General features: G+C 40.4%; 2 protein-coding genes across 4 annotated transcripts in view; one reads left to right on the forward strand and one right to left on the reverse strand.

The window, feature by feature from the left end:
• PLCG2 (phospholipase C gamma 2) overlaps nt 1-5,637 on the forward strand; it is a 58,807-nt gene extending 53,170 nt beyond the window's left edge. For all 3 annotated transcript variants that reach the window (XM_062007566.1, XM_062007565.1, XM_062007567.1), the window contains exons 32-33: nt 1,831-2,015; nt 2,815-5,637. In XM_062007566.1, the coding sequence (XP_061863550.1) occupies nt 1,831-2,015; nt 2,815-2,857 (228 nt within the window). In that variant the 3' untranslated portion in view covers nt 2,858-5,637. The remainder of the gene's footprint in view (nt 1-1,830; nt 2,016-2,814) is intronic.
• A 4,228-nt stretch (nt 5,638-9,865) lies between these two features.
• SDR42E1 (short chain dehydrogenase/reductase family 42E, member 1) lies at nt 9,866-12,856 on the reverse strand. Its single transcript, XM_062007552.1, has 3 exons — nt 12,809-12,856; nt 12,303-12,400; nt 9,866-11,454 (listed from the first exon to the last, which is right to left on the reverse strand). Exons 2-3 carry the CDS (start codon nt 12,380-12,382, stop codon nt 10,347-10,349), a joined length of 1,188 nt encoding a protein of 395 aa, XP_061863536.1. The 5' UTR covers nt 12,383-12,400; nt 12,809-12,856; the 3' UTR covers nt 9,866-10,346.
• Between the last annotated feature and the right edge of the window lie 14,466 nt (nt 12,857-27,322).

The raw sequence follows: 27,322 nt of genomic DNA on the forward strand, positions 1-27,322 counted from the left end.
ATTGTGAATTCCTCCTGCCGTGGTTTCTCTTCAGAAATTCAGATCATTACTTGCCTGGGGCAGGAGTAGCTCTTAAAGTGTTGTTCATAGCAGCAGTATGTCTCCCAATCTGTCAGCACCGAGTCCTTTGACAGCAGCACATTTTGCACTCTTGAAACCCCTTCTGCTTGTTAAGCCAAATGAAGATGCAGCTCAGCTCCGTATTTTCACACTGTCTGCTGGCTCTGGGTGGTAATGCAGTGGCAGGAGAACTTTCAAAAATGTTCCCTTTTGTTTGGCAGTCTGCAACAAACCAAGACTTGCCATAGTTAATCAGCTCCTAGAACTTTTGCCAGATCATTCAAGAAGCATCAGAAAAGATCAGGCTGTCTCCCATCTGTTCCTCTGCCCTTTTTATAACAAATGATGACCCTCCGTAAAGTGATGTAATTTAATAACAGGCCTGTTTATATACAGAGCCCATCTGCATGCTCTTGGAGATGAAATACAAAATTATAAAGGGGAATTGCAGATGGCTGTGGAATTTCTCAGGAACAGAGAAGCAAGAATATTGCAGATGTAAACACACACATTTGTGGATGACTATATGGGGCCGTACGCAGTTTCTGTTGAAGTTAACCAGCTTTCTTGATATTGTAGAAGTTGTACTATGCTGAGCTGGTTGTTACATTTAGAAAGGTGTCTTATTTGCTTGAAAATATATTTACTTTGTTTCAGAAAGTGTGCATATCTCTGTCATCAGAAAATGCTGAAGTCGGCCTCGATGGTGTATATGTTCTTAACATAACCATTGAAGTGGACATTCTTCAATGGGATTTTAAAGTCTAGTGTTGTAGATTCATTTATTTACCAGAACAAACAGTAGTACATATGCTATACCTGGGTAGGAATGTGTTTCAGGAGCAAAAAGAAGGTTTAGGAAAGGATCTTGTCCTTAAGTGAAGCTAATTGGGTATGTTGCTGGCCGCTCAGTTTTCCTAGATCTGGACTGAGTGCAGAAAGAGGCATTGTTATTAGTATGCCTTCTCTGAAGATGTTTGGATTTATTACATTTATTGATTGCATGTTATTTCTTGTAGGAAGAGTATCTTGTTTTTGCCACTGATGTGAAAATTAAGACTTCAGTCCTGCCAGTACAATTTCCAATAGTAACTCTATAAAGGAGGCAGCTTTTTCATCCAAAGTTTTGAAGTATTAAAATAATTCAAAGTCATGAAGGGAATCATTATGATTATTTTATGCTCGTGGAATATTTTTAGACCTTCTGCTGTGGGCATCATACAACAACAGTTACTCAAACTGCTGCAAACTATTCTTCAAATACTTAGTTCCTCTGCAAGTATCGAATCTCCACAGAAACACATCACCCATCCTTTCTTGATCATCTGAGTACTTGCTGCTATTAGGGGTCCTATTTACTAGTCAGATTTTAGTCCAGATTTCAATAGCAAAGCACCAGGATTTGTAGTATGTTGAGTAATGCACAAATATGAAGAAATGGTCAAAAGTTTAACTTTTTAAAAACTGTTTTATCTGATAACCTGAAAACTCTTTTAATCTGTTAGTGATGCACCATTTGGTGGAAAATGTTCCAATACCCATTTCATGACTTGTGCTGGGAGGATGGGCTGGTTATACTGTGGGGCTGAGGGGTTTTTCTTAGTTTCTTTCTCTGAACATTCCAGAAACACCTTATGAAACTGATTTTATAAAACTTTCCATAAAGCTGAGGGAATGTGTATAGGAAAAACAAAATAATACCTCAAACTGTGTTGATTCTCTGTTGTTTTAAGTGTGTATCTTATGTTGATTATTAATGTTCTTTTGAAGGAAAGTGAAGAAGAACTTTATTCCTCATGTCGGCAGCTTCGGAAGCGCCAGGAGGAGCTGAATAACCAGCTGTTCCTTTATGACACCCATATGAATTTAAGGAATCCTAACAGAGATGCTATTTTAAAAGAATTCAATGTGAATGAGCACAAACTACAGATATATCAAGATACATGCAACCGCAGGTGGGTTGATTATCATTCTCCTTTCTGAGGCAGCTCTGTCTAGATGTGATTTATGGTAAGGAAATCTCTAGGTTGATCAAAACGAGTGTTTGAAGAGGTAAAATGAGCATATGAACCAAGAACGGGCTGCGGTGAAGCAAGGTTGGACTACAGGCCACTAGAGGCCAGCAGATGCTGTGAAATGTCTTCTCGGTGCACTCTCAGTTTCAGTGGTCAGAGTGAAACGTGCAATGCTGTGAGTTTCTATTCCTCTCTTCTCCTGCTTTCCAGGAGGAAAGCCTGGAAATAGACAAATAAATAAACTGCCTCATTCCTTCTATGCTATCAAAGTTATGTCCCTGGAAGTGTCATTAGAGTATTAGATATGTGGGAACAGAAGACACCTCCAGATACACAAACCACAAAAGATGAAGATAGTATTGAGTTGTAACACCACAGAATTGTCAGTTAAGTGTCAGTATGTTATCCAGACCTTAGGGGAAGAACCTTTCTCCTTTGATGCCACCCTTGGGCTGGGTGTGATACAGAGGCTTCATATACCAGGTGGAAGTCTTGAGTAGATCTCAAGATGGGATGGAGAAAGACTTTTCTTTAGATATTTTTACCCTTTTTGTATATTTGCTGAGCAGGTGCGTGAATCACTGCTTTACTCCCATTTATTGAGGAAAGAAATTGCAATGGTTGTTACTGTTCCATAACTCTCCATTTGTATCTAAGTAAATTGAACTTGGTAGACTGGTTTCCTGAGAAATTCCTCATAGACTTGACTTTTTCTTATTTTTTTCTTTTTCTCCTCAAGATTAAAGGAGAAGAAAGTCAGTAACAGCAAATTCTACTCTTAAAGCAATCATTCTTTGATACATGCTTTATGGTGCAATTCAGGAAGAGAGATAAATTCACCCTGGTCATCCTACTCAACGATGGTCTCATCAGACTGAATGACTGGAAGAAGAGGAGGAGGAGGGAAGATGGGCTTCCGTTGTAATTTCTTGTCATAAGAAAAACTGGTTTAACTCCTAATAATTTATATTCTGTACAAAGCTCTGTGCAAGCCAGACCTTTGGTGTATTCAAGATATTTAAAATTTGAGGGCATGGAGTTGGCTAGACCTCACTTCTCATTATCAATAGCTGAAGTACAAGCATGAATCTACTCTATTTGTGTACACAGGCTATAGATAAGACATGCACAACAATTTGCATGCACAGAATCACTCCACCTTAACAACTTGGCTCCTTAAGATGAACTGGTAGTGAGTTTTTAATTTATTAAATGCTGTAAAAGCACTTCTACATCAGCATTGTAATGTCATGTATGTTACTGTGCCCAAGGCAGCAGATTGTACTTCTGATACTGTAGAAAGTATTTTGGGTAGCTGATAGCTCCTACTCTATTGTCTCTTGTTAAAAGTCTTCTGTTACACTTTTGATAACCAGATAATATGTTTATTGTGTCGAAAGCAAACATCCTCTGGGACTGTAGTTGTGTTTTTCCTGTTGAATTCTCTCTAAAGGTTTCAGAAAGGAATGATGTGTGAACCTGCATTCATAGTCCCTGTGAACCCATGTTCACAACCTCAAGGCACTGGAAGGAAGGATTTTAAGATATGCAGTAGGAAGTGTCTGTCTGTTTGTGGAAAGGTATTTCAAATTCTGAGAAGCATTTACTTTGGTATACTATCATTTTGCAAGTACTTTCAGCTGCTGATGTGCTTAGAAACTATTTTTTTAATGAACTGTCCATTTTTAATTGTGCAGTCCTACTTGGACAATAGCATCAAATGATAGTGGTCTGTAAATGTAGACTGTTTTCCCCAAATGTGTGTAATCCAGGAATGAGAGTGTGCACAAATACAGAGGTGCATGTTTCTTATGGCTTTTATCAAATGAAGAGCATGGAGCGACAGATGAGAAAACTTGTTAGACTGGCAAGCATCTTTTCCTGCCAGAGCACAACTGAAGTTATTTGATGGCACATTTAACACCAGATATCATACTTTGTGTCTATATTTGTTCTTTGTGCTGGCACTAGGTTATTACTACCAAATTTCTAGTTGCTTTATCTCTACACGGGTGGAGTTTTGCTATCTATATGCTTCACTTTGACTTTCAGATGTGTGCAGAGGGGTTAAGTTTTCCTGTTGAAGTAACTGCCTGAGGCATAAAGTGCTGCACATGTAGTGCTGTATTTCTGATCACACAAAACTTGCATGGATTTGGGATTCATGGCCTGATGAAGCTGCCTCAGCATTTTCAGTCTCTCTTGCTTTCCACGCTATGACTTCTGTTGTTTTGAGAGGCACTTAATTGATGTCATTGTGCATTCACAGATGGTGGTTTGAGGAACCCCCTTGAGGTTTTAGTAAAGATAGTCCTGTCTTGAAGATGAAAGTGCTGTAATAGTGTGTCCCTCAATGGGGTGGCTTCTGTAAATTTTTGATTATAGAGAAATGAATCACTAATCACCCAGCTGAAGAAGAAAAGAGAACAAAGTTAAAGGCAATTCTCTGCTTTTCTTCCTTCTGGCTGAAATCTCTTCAGTACCCACTTGTGATTGACCTGTTCAAGGATTAGGTGTCTGCAAACCCCCCTCAAACAAAGGAAAAAAATCACATCCAACTGTGGATTTGGCAGGCAGACCTGTAACCTAGACTGCTGTATGAAGCTGGGCTTATCTGCAGTACCCAGGTGTAGTGGGATGATCCAGCTGCTGTCCCTTGAGGAGGGAACCTTTGGCATGCATGCATTTTGTAGCATGTTCCAGGATGTGGTTAGTTTGCCATATGATCAGTCCCTGTGCTATCTGTTTCATTCACCAGCCTCCATGATCTCCATTTAATGTTGTGAGAACACTGTCCTGTCAGTGTTCAGATCAGACAAGGTGGCCCAAAGTTGTGTCTGGAAAGTCCTGAGGTTGTTGCTACAGGTGTGACAGGATTTGTATGCAGCTGAGCACCACCTGGGTTTGCACTGATCACAAAAAAATAGGAGACTACAAGATACTATGGCTCAGGGAGATCAAACCTTAGAGCTTGAGGCTGTTGCTGTGGTGAGTTTTTTTTTGTTCTGTTTTGTGGGGACTTTTAAGCTCAATTCCAGAGCAGACATAACCAAATTGTCCATTCATCTTGGCATCTTTCGGTGGTGTGTACATTCCTGACACAGGACAGCCATTGTGTGATGAATACAGGACGTCCTTGTGCTGCTGCTGGGCAGATATTTAAGAATTAACACGTTTTATAGTGCTTTGAAAAGTCCTGTGCACATTCTTCACACATACATGGTGTCAAAAGTTATGAGGTACTCCCTCAGTATTTATGAAAATGCATTTCATGTCATGGTCTTTTCCCCTGAGTATGATTTTACACTGTATTCAGAAGGAAAATACTGCACTGAGTGTTTTGTCAACTTGCAAGTGATGGGCAAAGCTATGTACAAACTCTTGTTATTGCATTCTGTGTTTTAACTCCAAAACCTCACCTCTCAATTCCTTGTCAGAGCAGACTCTGTAGCAACTTTTTCACAGTTGCAACTGTTTTGATATGAAAGTAGCTTTGGATATGTATGCCAATTGTATCATCTAGGAGGAAAACTGTAGGTCTTTTCAATGTTAAGGATATGTTAAATTTGTTACAGAAACTGTTTTAAATCCTTAAAATAACTTATTTTTAATAAATAATTTTTGATATCTCAGCAGTGATGTGTATCATGCCACATGCTTCTTTTGTTTAAGCATTGCTCATTGAATGTCATGAATTTCACCAGCTGTTTGAGGCAGTAGGAGTGAGGCCCTACTGGATAGGGGTCTGGTGGTGTGTTATGGTGTGTTCTGCTGGAGGCTGGAGGAAAGGGCATGTCTGTGCTTTGAAGATGAACTGACTTATTGACTGTTTCCATAGACATGGTTATCATTGCACTTCATCTGGCTGCAAACAAGCAGGGCAGAAGGAAAAGGTCAAAGATCATGTTTATCTTGCAACTCCAAACCAGCCTTTTTCAGTGATAGGTAGATCTGAACTTCAGCCCTAGCGAGCATCATATTTGTATCAACTCAATAAAGTCTGAAGAAGGTAATGATGTAGTAATTTGGAAGCACAGCAATCTTGATGTTCACTATAAAATTGTTTCAGCATTAATTTTGCCCAGAAGGTTGCCTTAACTGCATGAGCAGAAGTGCTGTGGGATGAGGGTGAGGGAGCACTGGAATAGGCTGCCCAGATGGGCTGTGGAGTCTCCTTCTGTGGAGACATTCCAAACCCACCTGGACCAGTTCCTGTGTGACCTACTCTAGGTGGTCCTTCTCTGGCAGGGGGGTTAGACTGGATGATCTTTTGAGGTCCCTTCCAGCCCTTGAGAGTCTGTGATTTTGTGATTGTGATGAATGCACACTGTCTGTATCTTGTCATTTGTTTCATTGTTGAGAGCGTTGGGAACAAAGTTTTTCTTGGTGTTACGCTAAAAATGATGTACTGAGTAGAAATCAGTATGAGGTATCTGCAGCCTAGGTCTTCTAGGAGCTCAATACATGAGCCAAATGGTCATTATCACCTTTTAATTTGTCAATATTGGAATGCGTGAGTTCTGAAGTCCCCAAAATTGTGTCATTTGGGTGCTTTGTTGCGTATTTTCTTGCTTTTTGCCATCTCTATCTACAAATTTCTCTGTTGCAAATATTTTGTTGGTTCTGCAGTTCTCAAACCGACCTTCTGGATGGTAAGATGGTGTTAGATATGTACCAGAGTTTATCCTTGGATTCTCCAAACGAGCCGTTAAAATCTGGATGTGTGGAAGCTGAAGTCTCCTTGTTGGCTTCTCCCATAGTCGTGGATCAGCATTTCCAAGTGCAGTCCAACTAGTTGACTTTGTTCCAGATGGTAGTTCTGTTTGTGTCATCCAAAATAGAAGTTACATATAATGAGAATAACTTTCAGAATCAGTTGGCAGCCAAATTTATCTTCTGATCCATAACAGTCTTTCTGAACATGCCCAGCTACTAGTTGCAGAAGAATTTCAAGTGCTGTTTCATTCGTTGCTGCATCCTTAGGTGTTATTCCATCAGAATGGAATCGTGAGCTTGACTGAAATGCTGCAGACGTAGCTCCCAGCACTTGTGTACATGAGCATTGCAATTTAATCCTCAGATCTTTTACAATATGTGTAAATTCTTAACGTTGAGGACACTTTTCTGTGAAGATCATGTCACACATTATTAAGTGTGCAACTATATTGTTGAAAAGATGTGGAATTTAGGAATGTAGAGTAAAGAAAGAAAATTCTGGTTGGGCCACTTAGGGGAAGACACTATAACAACCTGATCTACTTTAAGGATGATTGGCGTTTAAACTTCTAAACTAAATACATTTTATAAGTATTAGAAGTACAAGTTGTTTGTGTGCCTTGATGTATGCAAAGTGAAGCAGCTGACTCAAGGTTTTTAAGCTAGTCACTTAAAACACGAGCATCATTCTTTATAGTGAGGCACCTATCAATTGCTTAAAGAATTTTGAGGACTAGGAAAAAATGAAGCTGTGTTCTATTTTTAGTTTCTGCTTTTTCAGTTTTTAAGATGCATTTCTGGTAATTCACTGCCAAGAAAACAGGTAATAGGTTAACATTTCGAAACAGACACAACATTTAATTAATTACCTTAACTTACCTGGCTGTTCATGCAGAAGTAGTAATAACAAATAAAAAGCAGGAAGGAGGAGAGAGAATTCTAATTGTAAAGCCATTGAAAATAGTACAGCTGTCACTGGCTTTATATGTACTTTAAAAATTACTTGAAAATATCTGTTTTAAGTCACGGATATCCTGTTTTCATTTTGGGAAGAGGAAAGTATCCTTCTCTAGTCGAGACTTGGCTTTTCCTCTGCGTTAGGGCTGAATGACAGGGAGTTAGTGACTCTATGGACATACTGTTGATATGTGCTAGGGAAGCCTTTGCCAGACTGCTGCCTGTTTGGCCTAAGGAGTACCTGATTTAGTGCCCAGTGCTCGGGACTGCTAGGACAAAATAATGCCTCCTATTCTGTTATCAGTGGAAAGTTCTGTCCTTGACTCCAGACAAATGGAAAGGTTCATGTGTTGAGCTCAGCTTCTGCAGCAGTTCTGGTATTTGTGGAGGGTTTTTTTGTCTTCTCAGGAGCTTCTTTTTCTGCTGTACCTAAAAAGCTGCCCAGGGCTTTACCTTCAGCCAGTGTAACAGTGTGAGTTTAGCTTCCTGGCTTTAGGGCACTCTCATTGATTTTTCCACCAGCCTCACCATTGAGATAATCATGAATGGCAGCAGCTGAGTTTTTCTAATAAAAAAGATCACAAGTAGCAGAAGGAATCTCTCTGGGGTACAGGAGTTACGTTCCGTATCTTAAGCAGTTCTTTTCACAAGACTTAGCGTGAAATACCGATGCTATGGTTCTGTGCAACCGGCTTGTGCCATTTCTTGAACATTTTGCTTTTGTCTATTGATTCTGCTGGCAGGAAAATGCCTTAGTCTGTTTCTGATAACACTGTGTCAAACCCAGAGAAATCATAGGGAAAAATAACCACGTGGTTTTCACTTGAAGAAACGGCCTGTTGGAAAGAGAACAGCAGTCTCGTGTTTTCATGAGGTCACAGCTGTCTTTTTTCTCTTTTCTTGAAAAGCAAGTTTCTTCTTTCTGCAGACTGTGGTGATGGATATTAATGACTTCTGGAAAGCACCCCTTCTGCCATCAGCACGCTGTTGGAGGCACATGAGCTCTTTAGAGAGGAGTGCAACACTCCTACTCCACAAACACCTCTGCCCAGGCCCCCTCCATGTGTTTGCTATTAAAGGAAAACAAAACGTTTGAGTTCCTTCTTGAGCTGTCCCATGAGCCAGGTATGAAACTTATTTTCTCTGATGGTGTATGTACTGGAAGGGGAATGGAAGAGGGGAAAAGTCAGATTTCAAGCAAACCAACAATCTAGTTATCAATAGTGCTATATATACATAGTTTTTAAAAAGGTAAACTTCTCAGGGAAAGAAGACAGTATTCCCAACAGAGTGCTGTCTTCAGGCAGCATTCACTACAAAATCTCCATCTCCTAAACACTGGTGCCAGTGGGCTCCTAGCTTGCTTTCTCTATTTAGCCATTTTTGTTCTCTGAGAATCCTTCAGCAATGCGACTACATCACTTCTCCATTCAAATCACAGTAGAGCTCAACAGAGCTGAAGCAGCTGGAACTTACACAAAACTAATTTAAGATCAGTCTAGTTTCAGCTATTACAATGGAATGACCAAAGTTCAAAGAAGTGTGAACTTGTAGGACTGTCCTCTTACCAAGAAGTACTGGAATTGCAATGCTGCTGGGTTGAAGGAAAACAACTGTGATTTAATATTTTAATGTGAAGTTTCTCAGTAGGTCTCCCTATATCAAAGTGACAGAGATGAGAGAGATGCTGGAGACAGGAGTGATCTGTCCTTAGCAAGGTCTTATTTTCTATTCTTAAAACTCCACAAAGTTCTGAGTTTCACTGTATTAAGTGTTTATCATCCTACTGCAAAAGTGAAGTTTATTCAAATGGTGTCAGGTATTAAAGAAATATTATTAAAGGCTAAAAATGTTTTATAAACAGTGTGACATGAATGTAATCACTTACCAAATGCCTTTGATGGATTATTTGTTTAACCATTCAATAATGCCGGGAAAAATCATAGGTCTTATTTATGGATGCACTGTTGCTAGCTCATTCATTTTAAACAGGCATATTTTACTGTTAGAAAAAAAATCTACTAATCTGTGCTGCTTCAAGCACTTTGCTGTAACTTACATTCACTCAGAAAAGCACACCAGAATGGAGTCATTTTTTTAAAAGCATTTATTGTCTACAAGTTTATCAGTTAATCTTGGTCAGGCATATATATATCCAAGCTGGTGAGCAGAATTTGGTTTTGGAATGGGATCAAAGAGTAAGTTTATTTTACTCTGGATCATGTAGCACAAACTCTTTAGGAATAAAAGGCAGAGAAGAGTATAATCCCATCAGAGAGGGAGAAGGGTCAGTCTAAGGACATTTGTTCCATTCACCTTAGCGTGCTGTTGTACCTGAAAATAAAATGCTCTTTGCAGTAATATTGACCTTTTATCTGTTAGTGATTTGATCAGTTTTACTTTGAAGAGGCACTATGTATAAAATTCACCCCTTTTTACTCTGTTCCTCAGGGATAAAACTGTTAAAAGATCTTTGCCCGAATGACACAAATGTGTATTTTGTTAGGTTTTCTTTTCCTCTTGTTACCTGTCTATCATAACCAGGAGAATTCAGGGAATGTAACTAAATCCTGTTCTCCGTCCTCAGTGTTTGATCTTTCAGAGTGAAAATGTAACTGCAGACGGAAACCATGAGAACACCACGGCAATCAGCAGCAAGAGCAATCCTCCATCCCTAAGAAGATGCATCATGGTATACTTTCTTGGCTTTAGTCCACAGCCCTGAGATTTAAACCACTCAACCACTTCATTCAGGCTGTATTGCTGAGGCTCGTAGCCCAGCTCCCTCCTGGCCTTCTCCATACTAAAATAATGTGTGACACCAGTTTTGTAAACCTCTGTGCGAGTGAGGAGAGGCTGGAAATTATAAACGTGTCCTACAAGAAAATGAACCATTTCAGTAAGGAATGCAAAAAAATAGACCAGGGAGAGAGGAAGGCGACAAGTCGGGAACTTGTAACCCAAACCTTCCACTAACGGCCGGAAGAACTCAAAGTTATTTACAGGCCTGCCATCTGAAATAAAATAGGCTTGGCCTGCAGCTATGTGTTGTTTGTTGGCTTTGAGGGCCTCAGAGGCAAGGATATGAGCCTGAACTAGATTGTCAACATGCACAAATTCCACTAAACTCAGAGGATCTCCATATACAAATTTGAACAGTCCCCTTTCAATGTAACTAACTATTCTTGGAAGATGTCTTTGTTCTCCAGGCCCATAGATACCTGCTGGCCGGAGAGCACAAGTCCTTAATACACCTTTTCCATGTCCAAGCTCAGCACCATTTGCCTCCAGCACCTTCATTTCAGCTAAAGATTTGGTCCGGGAGTAGTGATCAGGGTGAAGGTGGAGAGGTAGATAAGGCAGAGATTCGTCCCCATTTTCTATAATCTGGCCTCCAAATATCACATTATATGTACTTGTATAAACCAGACTTGACACTCCTGTGCTCTTGCAGGCTCGGATGACATTTTCTGTTCCTTTCACATTAACGTCTTCTATAAGTTTTCGGTTCAGTTGCTCCCTGCCAGACATTCCATAGGAAGCGATATGGAATACGCAGATTACATCTCTAAGAGCTTCTTCCACATCAGACAGGCAACAGACATCCCCTTGCGTGAACTTTATTCCCTCTGGCACGGTTTGAAGTGGTTTCATGACATCAAAGAGAATCACATCAACTCCCTTTTGATACATGGCACAACCTAAACTAAAACATGATAGAAACTGTGTGTTAGTAATACATAGCATAATGATGGATGAGACACTTCACCTGGAGGTAAGAAAAGTCTATTAACTATTTCAATACTCTGTTTTTTCTGGTGGGAGTCTTTTAAATATTCAGCCATCTATGAGAAAGATTCAAGTGTCAGGTACTGAACTAATTTCTTAGGCTCCATCAGTACTTGGGAGAAAATAAACCAGGAAAAAGAAAGAGGCAGGACTGCTGTAAAGGAAAATACCAATCAGGGATAACTGAAGTGCTCTCAGCAGCTTTTTGGGAAACAACAGCTATTTCTCTGCTTCTGTCCCCTGGAGCTCAGCCATGCCAAACCTTTCAGATGTAAGCCTGTAGCCAGATTTACTTATTTTAAAGAACTCTTAATGGTTTTACCTTATTGTGCCATCTCAGTTCTGTCAAGACAACAGCTGCTTCTTTGCCATTGTGTTTGAAATGTATGCGGAAGAGGAATGAGTGAGATGTCTCTAAGCTGAGTACTTTGCCTATGTGTCACAGGTATAAAAACAGGCATCCACACAAAGCATAAATCTGGTATTCCTCTCCACCTTTGTGTCTGTAAGTGCTTAAAGGGGGAGTCAGTGGAGGAGTAAACCAAACACAAGTCAGCTATGTATCTGCTGAGACAGAGTACTCTATTTGCTTAAAACACTTAAAAATGGAATAATGTATTTGTGTGAAACCTAAGATGAATCAGGAGATGGGTAGGGATGGGTCTCAGGCCCAGGTTTTTCTCTTTCTCAGACAGATCTTGTTGCCTCATCATCAGCAATCTATTACATTTATTCTTGTATGTAGTAACTATTCTCTGTACTAACCGGAAGCCAAAATAACCACCTCCTCCAGTAACAAGGACTGTTTGCTTGGCAGGATTTTCTGGTTCCATCGTCTTTGGCATTATTTTAAGGCAACTGACCTATAAAACACATTGTAAAAACGCACATTATAAACCAATCTGAGTTTTTAGTATCACTACACACTCAGATATTCACAGCCCTCTTTCATGTTTGAAGTGAAGCCCGCCCTTCCACAACCTGCTAGGCAAGGCAGAGCCCCTTTCTGCCTTCGTGTTCCTCAAAGGAGAGCGTGCAGTCAGAGAAATTATAATTGCTAAGAATAAAAAGCAAACGTCTAGCTGTCGTTAAGAAAACCGGGGCAAGTCTTCGGCCCCCTCGGTCTGCGGCTCCTCCCTGGACACCGACCGGCAGCATCGGGCCCTCTCAGCCCGGCCCCATCGCTCGGGCTGAGGTGCGGGGTGCTCGGGCCGCGCTGCGGAGCCGCCGTGGGCGGGAAGGGGCCGTGGCTCGGCGCTGCCCGGCCGTACCTGCTCCGCCGCCGCCTGTGCCGGCCGCCGCTCCGTGCCGCCGCCGCGGCGCCTCACGGGAAATGAGCGTGTGGGGCGGAGGCGCGCCAAGATGGCGGCGGCGGGCGTGGGGAGGGAGAGGAGGAGCTGGGCAGAGGTGGAACTCTGCCCGGGTAGCGTTGGTTCGCTGGAGTTTGGTGTCTTATGTCCATTTGTGTGCTCGGAAGATGCTGCTTGTCCCTTTTCCAGCCACGCTCGATCGCTTGGCTTACAGCATGAGGCACTTAAAAGTGGTGAACCACCTGTGGTCCTCCAGATCTGAGCCCTTTCCAGCGGTGCAATGTCTTTGTACTTTCTCCCCTCAGTGTGTATCAGCCATGGGGCGTGAGGCTTTGCAGAGAGCTAGGGTGCTACAAATTTTGATGTGCAATCTCTGAGCAGGTGCCATCTCCAAGAGGACGTGAGATGGGAGAACACTGGAGCCTCAGAACTGCTTGGTGAGAGATGAGTCGAAAAAGAGGAAAGCACTTGGGACTGTGTGCCCTTCCCGTTGGTGTGGCTGTGGTTCAGTGCAGTGTACTGGTGGAATCCGAAAGGGAAATACACTAGGGGTTAGTTCCTGTTTCCAAAAGGGAAATGACAGCAGAGGTTCTGCAGTAGAAATTGACGAAACTTTGGTTAAACAAGCAGATTAGTCTGATTGGACTTGGCAGCATTAGGGTCACAGTTGGACTCCATGATCTTAAAGTTCTTTTCCCATCTAAATGATTCTGTGATTGACGTTTGAGAGAGTGGCCCAGTGGCTAAAGAGCACTTTAGACTCAAGTTTCAGGTGGACAAGGGAGTTTCTGCCCTCACTGCTGAACAGTATGAAAAGACCACGGCTACCTTTCAATAACCCACCATGTCTGGGAGAGCTGTGCACTGGCAGCATCTCGAGCATGGCTGTCCCACATCCTGGTGCATCTATCACAAGTCTGTACCATGGAACATGCTAACAGAAGTCTGCTGTGACTATGTAGAGGATGAAATGTCCTGGGCAGTGGGCAAACAGACAGAGTGCTGACTGACTGCAGCAATTTGCTCCTGAGTTAAGCATCAACCATCCATTGCAAACTGTCTGGGAGAGAGCACTGTAAGAAGAAAACAATGAAGAATTAACATACCAAAGTCTATTTTGTGTTATTTTCCCTTTTTCTTTTGCAGAAGTGTGAGTCACTTGGGGAATGTTTGAAAGAACACAAAATGTGGACTCAGTGTTGAAACTACTTAAAACCCACAAGTCTGTGTTTTGTAAAACCTTGACAGAAGTCAATGCAGTATGCTGTGTTTTATTTTGATTGCTACTTGGCAAAAACTAAAATGAAGCAGATTCTAAAAAGAACTCTGTGAACATTAAAGGATTTTTTTTTTTAGCCATGATTTCATGCTGGTGGACCTCTGTGACTCTTAAATAGCAATCTCAAGCAAGGAGCTTGTGCTGTACTATGCCAAACTACTGCATCCATGTAGATGTGCAGACATTTGGAGGCCATCCAGGCCAATTTTCCTTTCTCTAGTCTGTATGAGCAGAAGACTGGGTTTGAGGCAACCTTGAAGCAGCCCTTTAAATGCCATGCAGATATACAATCGCTGGTGTGTTCACAGAAATATGAGAAATCTATCTCAGAAGCAAACAAATCCCTTATGTATTCCTAAATGCTAAATATAACAATTCTGTAGCACTCTAGATGCCTTTTGGATTGATACATAATACCTCAACCTCATTTGACTTTAAGAAAAATTTCCCAAGTATTTAATCATTTGGAAAGTATGAAACAGTCCTGAATTTTCCTTGACATCTGTTAACACCAAATGTTTGATCTCTGAGGTCTCACAGTAGACTATGACTGTTAATGTCTGCCTTCTGATCAGATTGTGTTTGAATGAAATATCTTAGAACTGTAGAATAGTTGAGGATGGAAGGAAATGCTGGATGTTGCCCACTGGAATCCCCAGCACAAAGCAGTTTCAGCCTAAGGAGCGTTTTGGTATTTAATATCTCCAAGACGGGAATGTTTGACCATTTTCTCCTTATAAGTTACAGAGCTTTGTACTATCTGAATGTTACTGACTTTGCATTTATGTGGTTGTGTGGGTAAATCTTTGTATTTGGATAGGCAGTTGTTAACCTCAGGGTGACTTTTTGTCCTCTGGCCTTTGTGATATATCCATGCAGGACAGTTTAGGGTCTGAGACCCTTCTCCATTCTGCCTTTTCTTGCTTTCTACCTGATGATTGTTTCAGATTATCTCATAATTTGAGTAAATATTATGAATGTAATAAAGCTGTAGTTAAGATACTGTAAAGTATCTGCTCTTAAGCTACCATCAATCTTATCACTCATTATAGTAAATAGTCATTTTTGGCTTCAAAGACTAGTAAGGAAGATTTATTCCTTCAAAATGGTGACATCTGTCAAAGATGTGGGTAAATATTGTCCTCATTTTCCATTGACAGATTTGAGGTTAAAACACTCTCAGATCTCTCATGGTTTTGCACAACCCTTTCGCTCACGTTCGTTTGTTTCCTACAAAATCCTCCTTTTCCTAAGACTTTATGGACTTTCTGAAAGCATCGTAATTTCTGCATTGCCATCAAATAAAGGGACTTCCATTTCACTTTATATGTAATGGAATGTTTGTCCTGGGATTATTTCTTTTTTAAAAAAAATCATGTAAAGCTGGGCTCTGCTACCAATTTTCTCTTGAAAGAACCAGGTATTGCAGAGCACTCCTTGCATATATCCCAACATGCAGAAAATCAGACTATGCTACAGTCACTTGAAGAGAACTCATTGTGTTGTGCAATTGCTCACTAGGGCAATATGTTTCAGAACAGAAGCATTTGCAGTGTAAGTGGGGAGTTATCTCTCACAACCTAAGTTGCAATGAACTTGAAATAGGCTGCAAAGAAATCCTTAAATCAGCAACTAAACAGAGCTAAATAAGCAGCTGTAGTGAACAATGCAAGTTAGGAAGAATGAGCGATGAAATCATTAATTATTCTTTCTTAGTGTGTTAGTTCATCTGGTTCCCTTTGCAAGTTAAAATACTTAGCTAGTAATATTATTTTTGTTGTCAAAATACAAAGCGTGCCAACGGTACTATCTGAGGAAGCAGGGCAATATTTCATCTGGGGAAATAAGCCTTAGTCTACTGTTTTTCTATTGCTTGATGGATTTCTTTTTGTTATTACTTTGCTGTGCATTTTTTTCGTTGAACAATGGGAGAAGAGAACAAGACTTTATTCTTGACTTTGTTCAAGACAAAACCCAACCACATTAATGGTCTCACCAAAGCATATAAACCTAATTGTTTAGAGCAGTACTAAAAAGGTGAAAATAGCATCTATGTTGTGAATGGAAACAGAGAGAATGGTAATGTTGAAAATTAGAAGCGGTGATAATTTTCTGTCTGTAGGAAGTCTGCAGGTACTAGTAGTGAGGATGAGGAGAGGTGTGTCAGCGAGAACACTAAAGACCCTGAGTTTGTTGTAGCATATCTGTGAGTTCCTCAGTGGAAGCTGTATTTGCTGAGGGGGAAATGAAAGTTATCCATCTTCACATTGCTGCTGCTTTCATATTAATGATACTGTGTTCAAGGTCTAGGCAGTGGTCTTCCATTTTCAGGCACTTAAAACAGCAAGAAAATGGAACAGACACTGGCTTAAAACTGGTACTATCCATTTTAGTTCTGTAATTACCTTGAAAACGTTGCCAAAAGTACATAATTTTGCAGAGGTAAGAGTTTGAACATGTAAGTAGAGGAAAACAGCCTCAAAAAAAGATGCAACCTCTATAAGGTTCACATGACGGCATCTCGGTATTTCCAATAACACGGTGTTTTTAGGTGTCTGTCCTGCTATTAATTCTGTTCCACAAAACTAATGATGGTAGAATTCAGAAGCATTTTATCATGGCCTGATGTGTGACTTAATTCTCAGCTATTTCAGGTCACGTGTTTCTGACAGAAACCTGAGTTTTCCTTTGAAATGGATTGGCTTGGAACCCAAAATTCTGAAGGCTGAAGAAACGGACAAAACAAAATAAATCTCCCAACTCTACAAGAGGGCAAAATTACAAAGCTGAGATAGTTACATGTGCTACTTTTGGTTGGGATGGTTATTTTTCTTCCTAGTAGCTAGCATGAGGTTATGTTGTGGATTTGTACTGAGGTTAGTTGCTGTCTGGGGTTCTACCGTGACATTATAACGTGCATTTATCTTCCAGTCAAAAGCCTTATTTGGACACATTTTGTCCTGCACTGATAACACAAAGAACATACTCAAAGCAAGGAGTACTCAGCTGGGACTGTGAGTGTGCTGAAACTTCAGGTAATTTACTACCAGCTGTTCTTGCTCCTAATTTTTGTTCCACTTACCAGAATTTGTGGGCACAGCATCTGGTTATAACTACTTTTGAGTTTTTGCGACTTTTGAGGAAGAACCAAGATCTGAATAACTGAGGGATTCAAGTATATGATCTTTGTTCAATTCTTGCAATGAAAGAATTCTGACTGAGCTTTACATTTGAAGTGCTGCTTCTTTATCTTTCAGAGAGTGTCTATCCCATGGAAACAGAATTTGTGCCATTGAAAATGCTGGATTAATTCCAGGACATACACCAACTTAATTCTTCCTTCATCCTAGGAACATGGAAGAATCAAACATCAAATGCATTATGGACAAGCTGTATAAACGGAAGTGTTTTTCTAAATGGCTTAGAAGAACGACATGTTCTAGTAACTGAATTTCTTGTATAATGAAAGTTTCACAAGTCCAATACGTAATCTTCAAGTTACATAAAAAGGCAGAATTTATACCTAAGGCATTCTTTATACACCAGCTCAATAAAATGATACAGAGGAAAATGACTTGCTTAATCAATTCACTCATCAATAGTAGTTGAACTGTACTGTTGCATGTAAGGTACCAAATACAAACCTTTAAAGTCTTCATGTTCCTGTACTGCAAGTACTGATTTTATAAAAGTTTTACATGTTCTCTGGCATTTTAGGGACTTTAGAGATTACAAAGAATCCCTTTTATAACATCACAACATTCAAGTATGTAGAAGTGTTCAAAAGAACAGATGAAAATAAATGCTGCCACTTCTCACCTTTTCATTACAAATCTTTGTATTCTCCACTTAATATCCTGTCTTGAGTTACTGTAAACTTGGACTTTAATGGATCATTTGTTGAATGTGTCCCCATTTGTACAGGTCGATACAGTTTGTGCCTGAGTCTGGCACAAACCTCAAATCTGGGATTTGAGACTTGTTCTAATGGCAAGTTGATTCAAGTCCAAACACATTGTGCCTTCAAAACCAAAAGAGTAAGTAGGGAGAGCTTCACATTTTGAATTTTTAGACTCCTGCAGTTTTAAAAATTTAATTAACTTATTTTGAGTAGTCATGCATGGATTTATCAACTCTGAAATTTGGTTTACAATAGCAGATGTCAACCAAGTGGGGATGATAACGTTACAAAAAGTAAACAGGCAAAGAGGGATGTCTTGTGTGCAGAAAACCCTTCTGTGACTCACACCAGTGAGGGCAGGTGTGTCATCGTTGGCAATTGCCCATGGGCAGTATCTTTGTACAATAACAATTTTTATTTGGGCCTTTGGCATAATTCCCTTGGCTCAGTAATAACTTTTTCCCTTGGCCTTCTTTGTAAAAGCAATTGGATTTTTTGCTTGTTTCTATCTGTTTACATACGTATATCTCTATCTCTGCACTTATCTCTGATTCAGCAGAGAGATACTAACACCTTATTCTGATGAACCTGCAATTCGGTCTCTCCTGGCCACTTATTTTTTTCATCTAGACATCTTCCTACTTTCTCTCTCATGTTTCTCTGCAGAGGAATTCTGTGTAAGCCTTTACAGCATAATTCTCTTCTGTCCTTTGAACTGTGTTACCGTGTCTATAAAATGTTATTTGATGGTCTTTAGCTTACTTGTACTTAAAGAGCACTTCCTATCAAGTTGATTGCTGCTAACAGCATATTCAAGCAGCAGGATCCAGGACTGAGGGCCCTGATACAAGAGATTTCCTCTATGATTCTTTGACTAATCAGAAGATAGCCTCTCTTTACCTCAGTTCATTTCTGTGTACAGTGAGAACAATACTTTTACCTTACCTCTTCAAGCATTTGAGTGCTCAAATATTCCTGAGGGAAAGGAGTGAGATCATGCCAGCATAGTTTTTCTTCAAAATACTTCTTCCCTTTCTATTTTTTGCTGTCGAGTCCTAGATTGAGAGATACTAAGGCTATTTAATTCTTGTTCGCTTTTCCAGGTATAGTTGGGTGTCTGGTTTCCATTTGCCATTTTGAATGTAACTGTGGGGACAGAAGACTGATAGACAAACCAGTTATCAGCAATTAACCACATGCAGCTAAGCATATACAGCTAAGTGTTCAAACAAGTTGCATGGTTTAGACTTGTCTAATTTTTTAAATATCTTTTGAATTCGAGTCATGAAGTTTGGCCAATTTCCGCTGGTTTCTGTCTGTGCTTCCTGTGGTCCATATTTTCGTGACTACTTTGAAAGCTCACTGTCTGTCTCGTTTCCAGAGTCACTGAATGGTTTTCTCTGGGACAGTCTCACCGTATTTTGTTCAACTCACTTTCAAACTGCATTGTTTAACCAAAAGTAATAGTGATCAACTCCTCTTTATGGACAGTTATAGAGGTAAGAACTTTTAAACTTTTATATGACATTGAAAAACTACTTTTAACATCACAAAGATAGATTTGACATAAGCTTTTACTTTATTTAAACATAAAATAAAAACCCAGTTTAAAGGAAGCAAAAATTGCTCGTAGTCTCTTACTCTTAAATCCTGGTTTCAGTCCATAAATTTGATTGTAGAGTTAAATTGAAAAACTGGAATATTTAACAAGTAATATAAAATCCTTAAGAAGTAGAGATGCCTTCAGATTTAAAATGTTAGAACTCAGAAAAAGAGAAATTGAAAACACATGTGAACTCATTATTAATAGTAATCGGGACCTAAGAGCCACCTTGGATTCTCATGTGTATCCTTTTGAAGTCAAGACAAGCTATATCATTTATCTGAGAACTTTCCTAAAAGCCTGTGTCTGGAATAGTTGTTAGGCATGAACTGTCTAATTATATTCCATTTCATTACTCCTGTAACTTGGAACATCTTTAGGTTGATGCAGAACGCTGTCAATGAGTTTATAAAAATGTTTGCCCTTCAGTTACTGATCAAAATGTGGTTCTGCAGTGAGCGAGAGTAGCTGCCTTCTGGTGGCCATTTGCATCTCGTGTTTCAGTACGATTCCCAGAGACATTTGCTCACTGTGGAGGTGGTATCCTGACTTGCATCTCAGAGAGAGAAAAATACACCTTTTCCTAGAGAATAAGTGCTCCTAACACTGCTGTCATTGTGATGAGTTAAAAGCATAGGCTGTAGATAGCTGTTACCTTTAATAATTGTGCCCTGAATCAGCCCATATACATAAAAAATATAAATAAATATAAAAAGCCCAGAAACCCCAGAGACAAGACACAGAACCTGTATGCCATCTGACATTTTTGACAATCTCTCCAGAATTAATCTGTCTGAGAGCTACTGTGCTCAGCTTAATTATGGAAGGGCTGCATCTGTGTTCAAAGCTGTTGAGAGAGAAAGAAGAAAGTAAAAATGTCCACTAGGTTTGATTAACTGCTTTCAGCCTGATGAATAAAGACAGATGGTTACTAGTTATTTTTCCTTAATGGATTTTGGAGCTCCATTTGGTGGATGAATTAAAGTTATAGGTCCCAAATCTGCCTTTGAAGCTATGCCTGCATAGCCCGTAGTGATTCTAGCAAAGTTTGTGTGCATCCAAGAGAGAGGTTTGCCCTAAGGCTGTCGTATATGTTGTTAAAAAGCAGTTTTGTAATGAAAACTAAAAGTCAAGTGGTAGTTTACAGTATTAATAAGTTACAAACTTTACATGGCTCCAGAAAGAATCCCCTGCAAGGGATGATGAGTGTGAAGTGCCTGTGCAGGCTTATCCCCAGAGAATCTGCGCCTGTTTAGTGATGACATCCACCTGGGGCTTGACAGTATTTTAATACTAAACTTGGATAAGTTCATTAAAGTGGCACTTGACAGTTGTGTTACCTGGAAAGATAAATAAATAGCTTTATGGAGTAGGTTTGTTTGCATGAATCTGTTAGCGTGTCTCAAATGCAGGTGGAGGAGGTCTTGAAGATGGGGTCTGATTCTGCAGGGGTGCAGCTGTTTACATGGGCATGGATGTTTCTGTCCTTTACTTGTGTATTAATAGCTGTGTTTATTTTAGAACATACACTGAAGTGTCTGGGGGTTTGGGCTCTCAGGGAACATTTAGACCTGATGGGTATTGGGATAGTCATTCAGCAACTTACTAAATCATCTATCTGGTTTTATGTGTGGCTATTCACAGTGATTTTAATGATGGAATTAGATATGCTCACATCTAACCAGTTTTTGAGTCAGAGGTCAGGGTTACTGCGTGATAGAAAATGTCTGAGATGGACAATATAATACAGGGAAACAGAACAACAAAAATGACACTTAGTGAGTATACAGATTTTTCCATAGGTGATAGTTTGCCTAAAGAAAAAAAAATACCATTTAACTAAAATGCAGCCTGCCATAGAACCATCAAATCCCCCCCACAGATCCTGAAAGGGAGACCTTGAGAGGTCATCCCCGGTTTGTTCCTCCGCTCCATGGGACATCTATCACTAAGTCATTCCTGACAGAGAGCTGCTCTCGCTGGCGACATTCAAACACGACTGCAGCAGTTTAGAGGCAGCACAGACATGGCTGGAAAGGGGCAGGAATGCCCTTCAGATCAGCAGCATTAAAAGGAGAAATTGGTGACATTTGGTATGTAGCAAACACACGCTCAATCAGAATAATAATAACGTAAGTCATTGGTTGCACACAGACTGAGGTCACAATTCCTCAACAGGGAAAATACATGGCTTCACGACTCGGAAACGAGAGCCTTGTCCTTCAGGTGACAGAAAATAGAATGCATTTAGGGCAGGTGACACTTTGTCATGGTTGATCACTTAATGCTTTTTGAATCATCACTCATTTTTCATCTCATTTTGCTTTGGCTTTCATTTCAAAGACTAGCTGATGTAACTGTGAGGAACTTCTAAAAATAAGTGAATTCTGTTTATGAGAGGCAGAGATGTTTTCAAGAGCTTGCAGATGGAGAGAAGTCATGTCACAGATGTGCACAGTTAATATCCCCAGTGACGATGGGGAGATGCTACCACCCATTTCCTTTCATCCGCTTTGCAGAATCAGTGCTCAAAACTGAGACACATGTTCTGGGACTCCAAGTTGTGTGTTGTTTATTTGAAGTGTTGTCACTATCTACCATGAATGACAAGTCGTGTTGGTGATGTAGTAAATCCCCCCACTTTGCAGGGGCTCTTTTCTGGGGGCTGAAGAGAGAAATGCAGATATACTTGTAGTTGAGGGTTTGTTTTTGGCCAAATCTTACTTTGGGTGACATTAGTCCATGTCTAGATTGTACATACAGGTCTGGTTAAAGGGATGTGTTTATGCTAGCTGTAAGTTAGCACTACTTGGTTAAGAGTTTATAAGGGCCCTATAGGGCCTGGATTTTTCTGGGAATTAATAACCTACCATGTGTAGCTGGAGTCCCAGGTGATCTGGGATTGCTGAACTTCATGTCTCCATCACTACTGTTACCTGTCTTAGCTACTCAGTTTGCCTACCCATGCTTTAATCTGACTTTTGATTACCACGTGTGCCTTGTTTTCTGTTTGTCTCCATATTCACATTGCTACTAATGAAGTTAACTACAATAACAATTATCTGACTTTTGCATAGAAAATACCTAAATAATTGAACTTTTTTTGTAGTCTACTGTCAACTTGTATGGCAAAGGTTGGACATAAAACAGATGTTTCTCCAACCTGCTGTTGGTTGGAGACATGCGAGAGGAAAAGTAACAGAAAGGAGATGCAGAAGTGTATTTTTTTTTCTGATGTAGACTGTCTGTATGATTTGTGGTCAGGAGAAACCATCTAGAAGTAAGACAGGCAAAACTGCAGTTGCATTTCAGGAAGCACCTGCAAAGAAACGAGCACATTGTGGACTAGGAAGGTGTGGAAATCCTTTGTGTTCTAGGCACATAGATGCTTTCAGATGCTTTGAGAGGTAAAGCTGTAGGAAAAGGAAGGAAATACAGAGATAAATAAAAATCTAATTGGAAAAACAAACTAATCTTCCAGTGCAGAGTATAGCTTAGGTCTTTATTTCTCATTAATTGAGCACCACTATGCTGTTCTCTGCCCTAGGCACGGCTGGAATTTTACTCTGAACGTACCATAGGAAATTTGAGGGAAGAGTCTGTTGCTGTCAGAGAAGGAGACTAAGATAAACTGCTATCTTTTCTTCTCTAACACTAATGGTTCTGTGAAAGCTGTTTCATGTTATCTGATGACAGAAGAAAGGCAGGCAAGTGTAATTTCTCATGAGGATAACCTAGGGATGATTCCTGGCTACCTTTCTAAAGGGGTACCTAATTGCCTTTAGGTTTTCTGATTCTATCCTCTTTTTGGAAAGTAATGACAATTGGGTTGATAAAAAAAGACTTATTTTGGAAAGAGTGCAATCCACTTTTGGCTGTTCCTGAAAGCCTAGAGACCCATAGCTGTCTGGAGCGTTGGAGAAGAAAACCTCCCTTGCAAATACAAAGGAGTGCTCATAATCTTAATGATTTCTCTGATTTAAGATGTTTTGTCTGTTGCAGAAAATTTATAAAGGATGATTAGAGTTCCTGTAAATACCAAGGCAGAACTTACAGCCCGTGTCCTCGTTTCATATGGCATGTTATTACAAGACCTACTGCTTCAAAGTAAAGATAGAGCTGCCGCAGGCAGTGAATTCACATAGCAAATGCAGGCTGCAATTATTTCTTTTGAAGCTTGTATAATGCTGTGGTGTGTGTTGCATGGGTACCTGCCAGTTTGGCCATCAGTACAGAAGTCTCTCACTCTGAGGTTGTAACACTTGAGAAAGTAATGGGAGATTGAGCTGAGGAAGTAGTTATTGTTGTTATCATTATTAGCTTTTGTTAGAATTGAATATGGAGAAATGGTGAGCTACAGCTGTTTCTTCACTGCCAAGTGATCTTCAGGAATTACTGTCTAGCTCTGAATTTAATGTCTTTGCAATTACTATATTTCTGAAAACCAAATCTCTGGTAACTTAGAAGCAAAAGATATTTCTTACTTTTCTTTAATGGGTATCTACTTTATTTGACAGGACTTATTTTCCCTAAGGGTCTATCAAAGAAATAGTCTGAAGACAAAGGAGAGGTTACACAGCTTTATTTTCAATTGCACATGATCTTTATCTTTTTGCCTTTATTCAGTACATGCCTGTGAGTTTGGAGATCTTAGTTCACAGAGGTACCTGGCTACATTCCTGGCTGTAGGCTGACTTAATAGTTTTGTTGTCTTTACTGGGACAACTCATGTGCTTCAAGTCGAGTGCCTGAATAGATAACTGGCTGAGATTATCTCAACCTTTGTATAGGAGTTCAGTAGTATTTGTAAGAGCAAAGTCTGTTTGCCCAAATGAGTTTTTTGTGTGCAAGTTCAATAGCAACTCCATCCAGGACTTAGAGACTGAGAAGTGCTTGTGTAGCCATTAAGTCCACCAAAATCCAGATGTATCAAGGTGTTTATGTGCTCTCAGAAGCTGCAATCAATCAAAGTAAATGTCATATTTTTTTCTGCTCATATATGTATTTACTCATGAGAATCAGTTTTCTGTCGTGGTTAATGACTCATTTGGTGAGACAGATTCCAACCTATTTTCTGCTGAAATTATTTTCCAAGAAAAGCCTTGTAGCCAAGGACCTCCCTGCAAAGCTTGAAATGCAGATCCCCTACCCAAACCACAAAAGCACACGAAGCACAGGAGCACAGGTTCTGAGGAGCAACAGTCATTGCATGGCACAGCTGAAGCAGCCTGACCCAGAAAAAAAATGGATCAAAGTGGAAAACTGGAGAGTTCTGTGAGAAATTCTAGCCTGAACTGAAAAACAGACATGTGACTGGCAAAGGCAGAGGAAGCTGAGATTGGGCATGCAGGAAAAAATGGCTCATGCTTCTAGACAATGTAATTCATATTGCAGCTGGGACAGAAGACTAACAACAGACAGCAACTGTTGGATGTGGCACACGGTACTTCTGGAAGAAGGGAAGGTGTCAAAAAGAAAAATGTTGACAAGTAAATTACTGGAAAGTACAAAGAAAGCACATGAGAAGTGTGGCCAAAGAAGTGAAAAATCACGCAGGGAGATGTAACAGAGCCATCCCGAAAGCCTTGTAGTTGAACTGGAAGCTTCTACTATGCTGGAAAGGCTTTAGAAAAATAAACAGTAGGAAAACTTCTGAACCAGAAACAGTGCCATGAGAAAGCAAAGACAGAAGAGTGCTCATTACCAAGGTAGAACAGAAAAAGAGCTTGGAGGTGCATTTCAGAGCAGTTTTGAACAGGCTCAGCTTCACCACATTTCAAAGGAATGGGGGAACGTTTTGACCTTTTTTGTGTTAAGAACAGAAATCAAAAGCACAGGCTGCAGCCATCTTGATGAAAAACAGAGCTAGCAAAGGATGACAGGAGAGAAGCTTAAAGAAATGGGAAGGAAGTAAATTAGTATCTGGGAAGAAGTGATCATGCCTAAAGAGTGAGAATGTGGAGTCAATGAGTGGACGTCGATGATAAAGATCCCACACATCGGAGAGGTGTCCTTGCTTTGTCCTGGGGAAGGTCTTCTGCAGTGATACTACACAGTGTGAAAGGTGCTGCAACTGTAGACTTCAGGGAAAATACAGCTGAATTTGGACTCAAGAGATTCTGTAGGGACTGATTGTTCATGTTACAGATAACAATGGAAGGACTGTTCTCCATGAAAGGCATCTTCCTTTGCCATTGCTTTAATTGACCTCTGGAAGTTATCACTTAGCATGAAGAGAGCTATATGGTGGGGCACGCTTGAGATCTGCAAAGTCCCAGTTAGAAACATCAGAAATACGCACAGAGATGAAAGTGATCAGTGAGGGTAAGTAATTGCACAACAGAATGGTTCATCTGGGAGGCTGGTCTGAATCGTTTCTCTGCTGCTGGTTGGCATTGGGCTAACTATGGAAGCAGTGTTCAAGCTTCAGTGTAGAATATGCAGATTGCCAGGGCATAAAAAGACAGGGCACTGAGTTATAGTGTGATGGCACTAGAAATCTGTGAAGAAAGACAAATGTCCTGGCAGAGGTAGGGCAAGTTAAGCTCAAAATCAATTAGCTCAAATCCATCCTCCTTGTATCGCAGATGTCATGTTGGTGCAACATCCTGATAGATTGGAGGAGCCACATCTTTAAAAAAACTATCAAGGAGGAGGTGACATAAAGGTGTGTATTCACAGCATGAGTGGGCATGGCAGAGCGAAACAGGAAATCATGCAAAGTCAGTTGCAGCCTTGTGTTGATGTACAGCTGTGGGAACTGGACATGTACCAAAGTGGTAGTGAGGAAAGTAGATGCTTTCTTGAGATGGATGGTGGGCATGAAATGATAAAATTTGTTTCAGAACTGTGCTGAAAAATCCTCAAGTAGCAATCTATCCCTGCTTATGTCAGAGAAAGTGCAGAGGGTTGGTGAGGTGGATGCTCCAAGTTAGCATTTCTCAGCTGGTTTTAGATCATAGCCTCCTTTCTGATAGCAACCTGTCTCATGGTGTGTGGCATCTATGCACTTACATATAATCTTGTTCACACACCAAGGTGAACACGTGGTCACCTTCTCATTAAAAAGAACCTCCAGTGGTGCCATTTTGTGTTAAAAATGTAGATTTTAACATTAATTCAGACACCAGCTGTTCCCATAGTCCTCTGCAGTGCTGTGGATGCAGATGGGTGTTGGGTCAGTGCACAACAGCAGGTCTGTGTACAGTGCCTGCATGTGGCATTCCCAGCAATCCATGCATCTCTCATCCTTGTATCTGGTCTGTGAGGGAGTGTGCACATCTTCATTTCACTGGGAGATGTGGCTGGGGAGCATGGAGCAGAGGGAAAGACTCAAATGCAGATTGCTCTGCAGGGACCATGGTGGCCACCATAGCTTGGCCCCTTGCCCACCTCTGTCCCCTCCCCATGGGCTGAGAGGAGCCAGGGCAGGTGTCAGGCTGGAGGAGATCACTTCTGTCCCTCACCTCACTGTGCAAAAACTCCAGCTCGCTGTATCCTGAAGTGTGAGAGTGGAGGCTTTAAATGCTGGCCCGTTTGTGATCATCTCAATCACATGATGAAGACAAATTAGTGACACAAAGCAAAATTCTCCTAGGAAGTCTTTAAGGACAAGTATAATTGACCTCAAGACCAGTGTGCTCCCAAAAGCAGAAACAGCAAATGGCATAGAGATATGAAAATAGTTTACAC

Source organism: Colius striatus, chromosome 14 (assembly GCF_028858725.1).
Source record: "Colius striatus isolate bColStr4 chromosome 14, bColStr4.1.hap1, whole genome shotgun sequence".
NCBI classification, from domain to species: Eukaryota; Metazoa; Chordata; class Aves; order Coliiformes; family Coliidae; genus Colius; species Colius striatus.

Excerpts from the sequence above, each read along its gene's own strand:
- SDR42E1 (XM_062007552.1), bottom strand. The coding sequence starts at position 12,382 with ATGCCAAAGACGATGGAACCAGAAAATCCTGCCAAGCAAACAGTCCTT. Across the intron at positions 11,455-12,302 it reads GGTGGTTATTTTGGCTTCCG|TTTAGGTTGTGCCATGTATC; the intron begins GTTAGTACAGAG and ends ATCATGTTTTAG.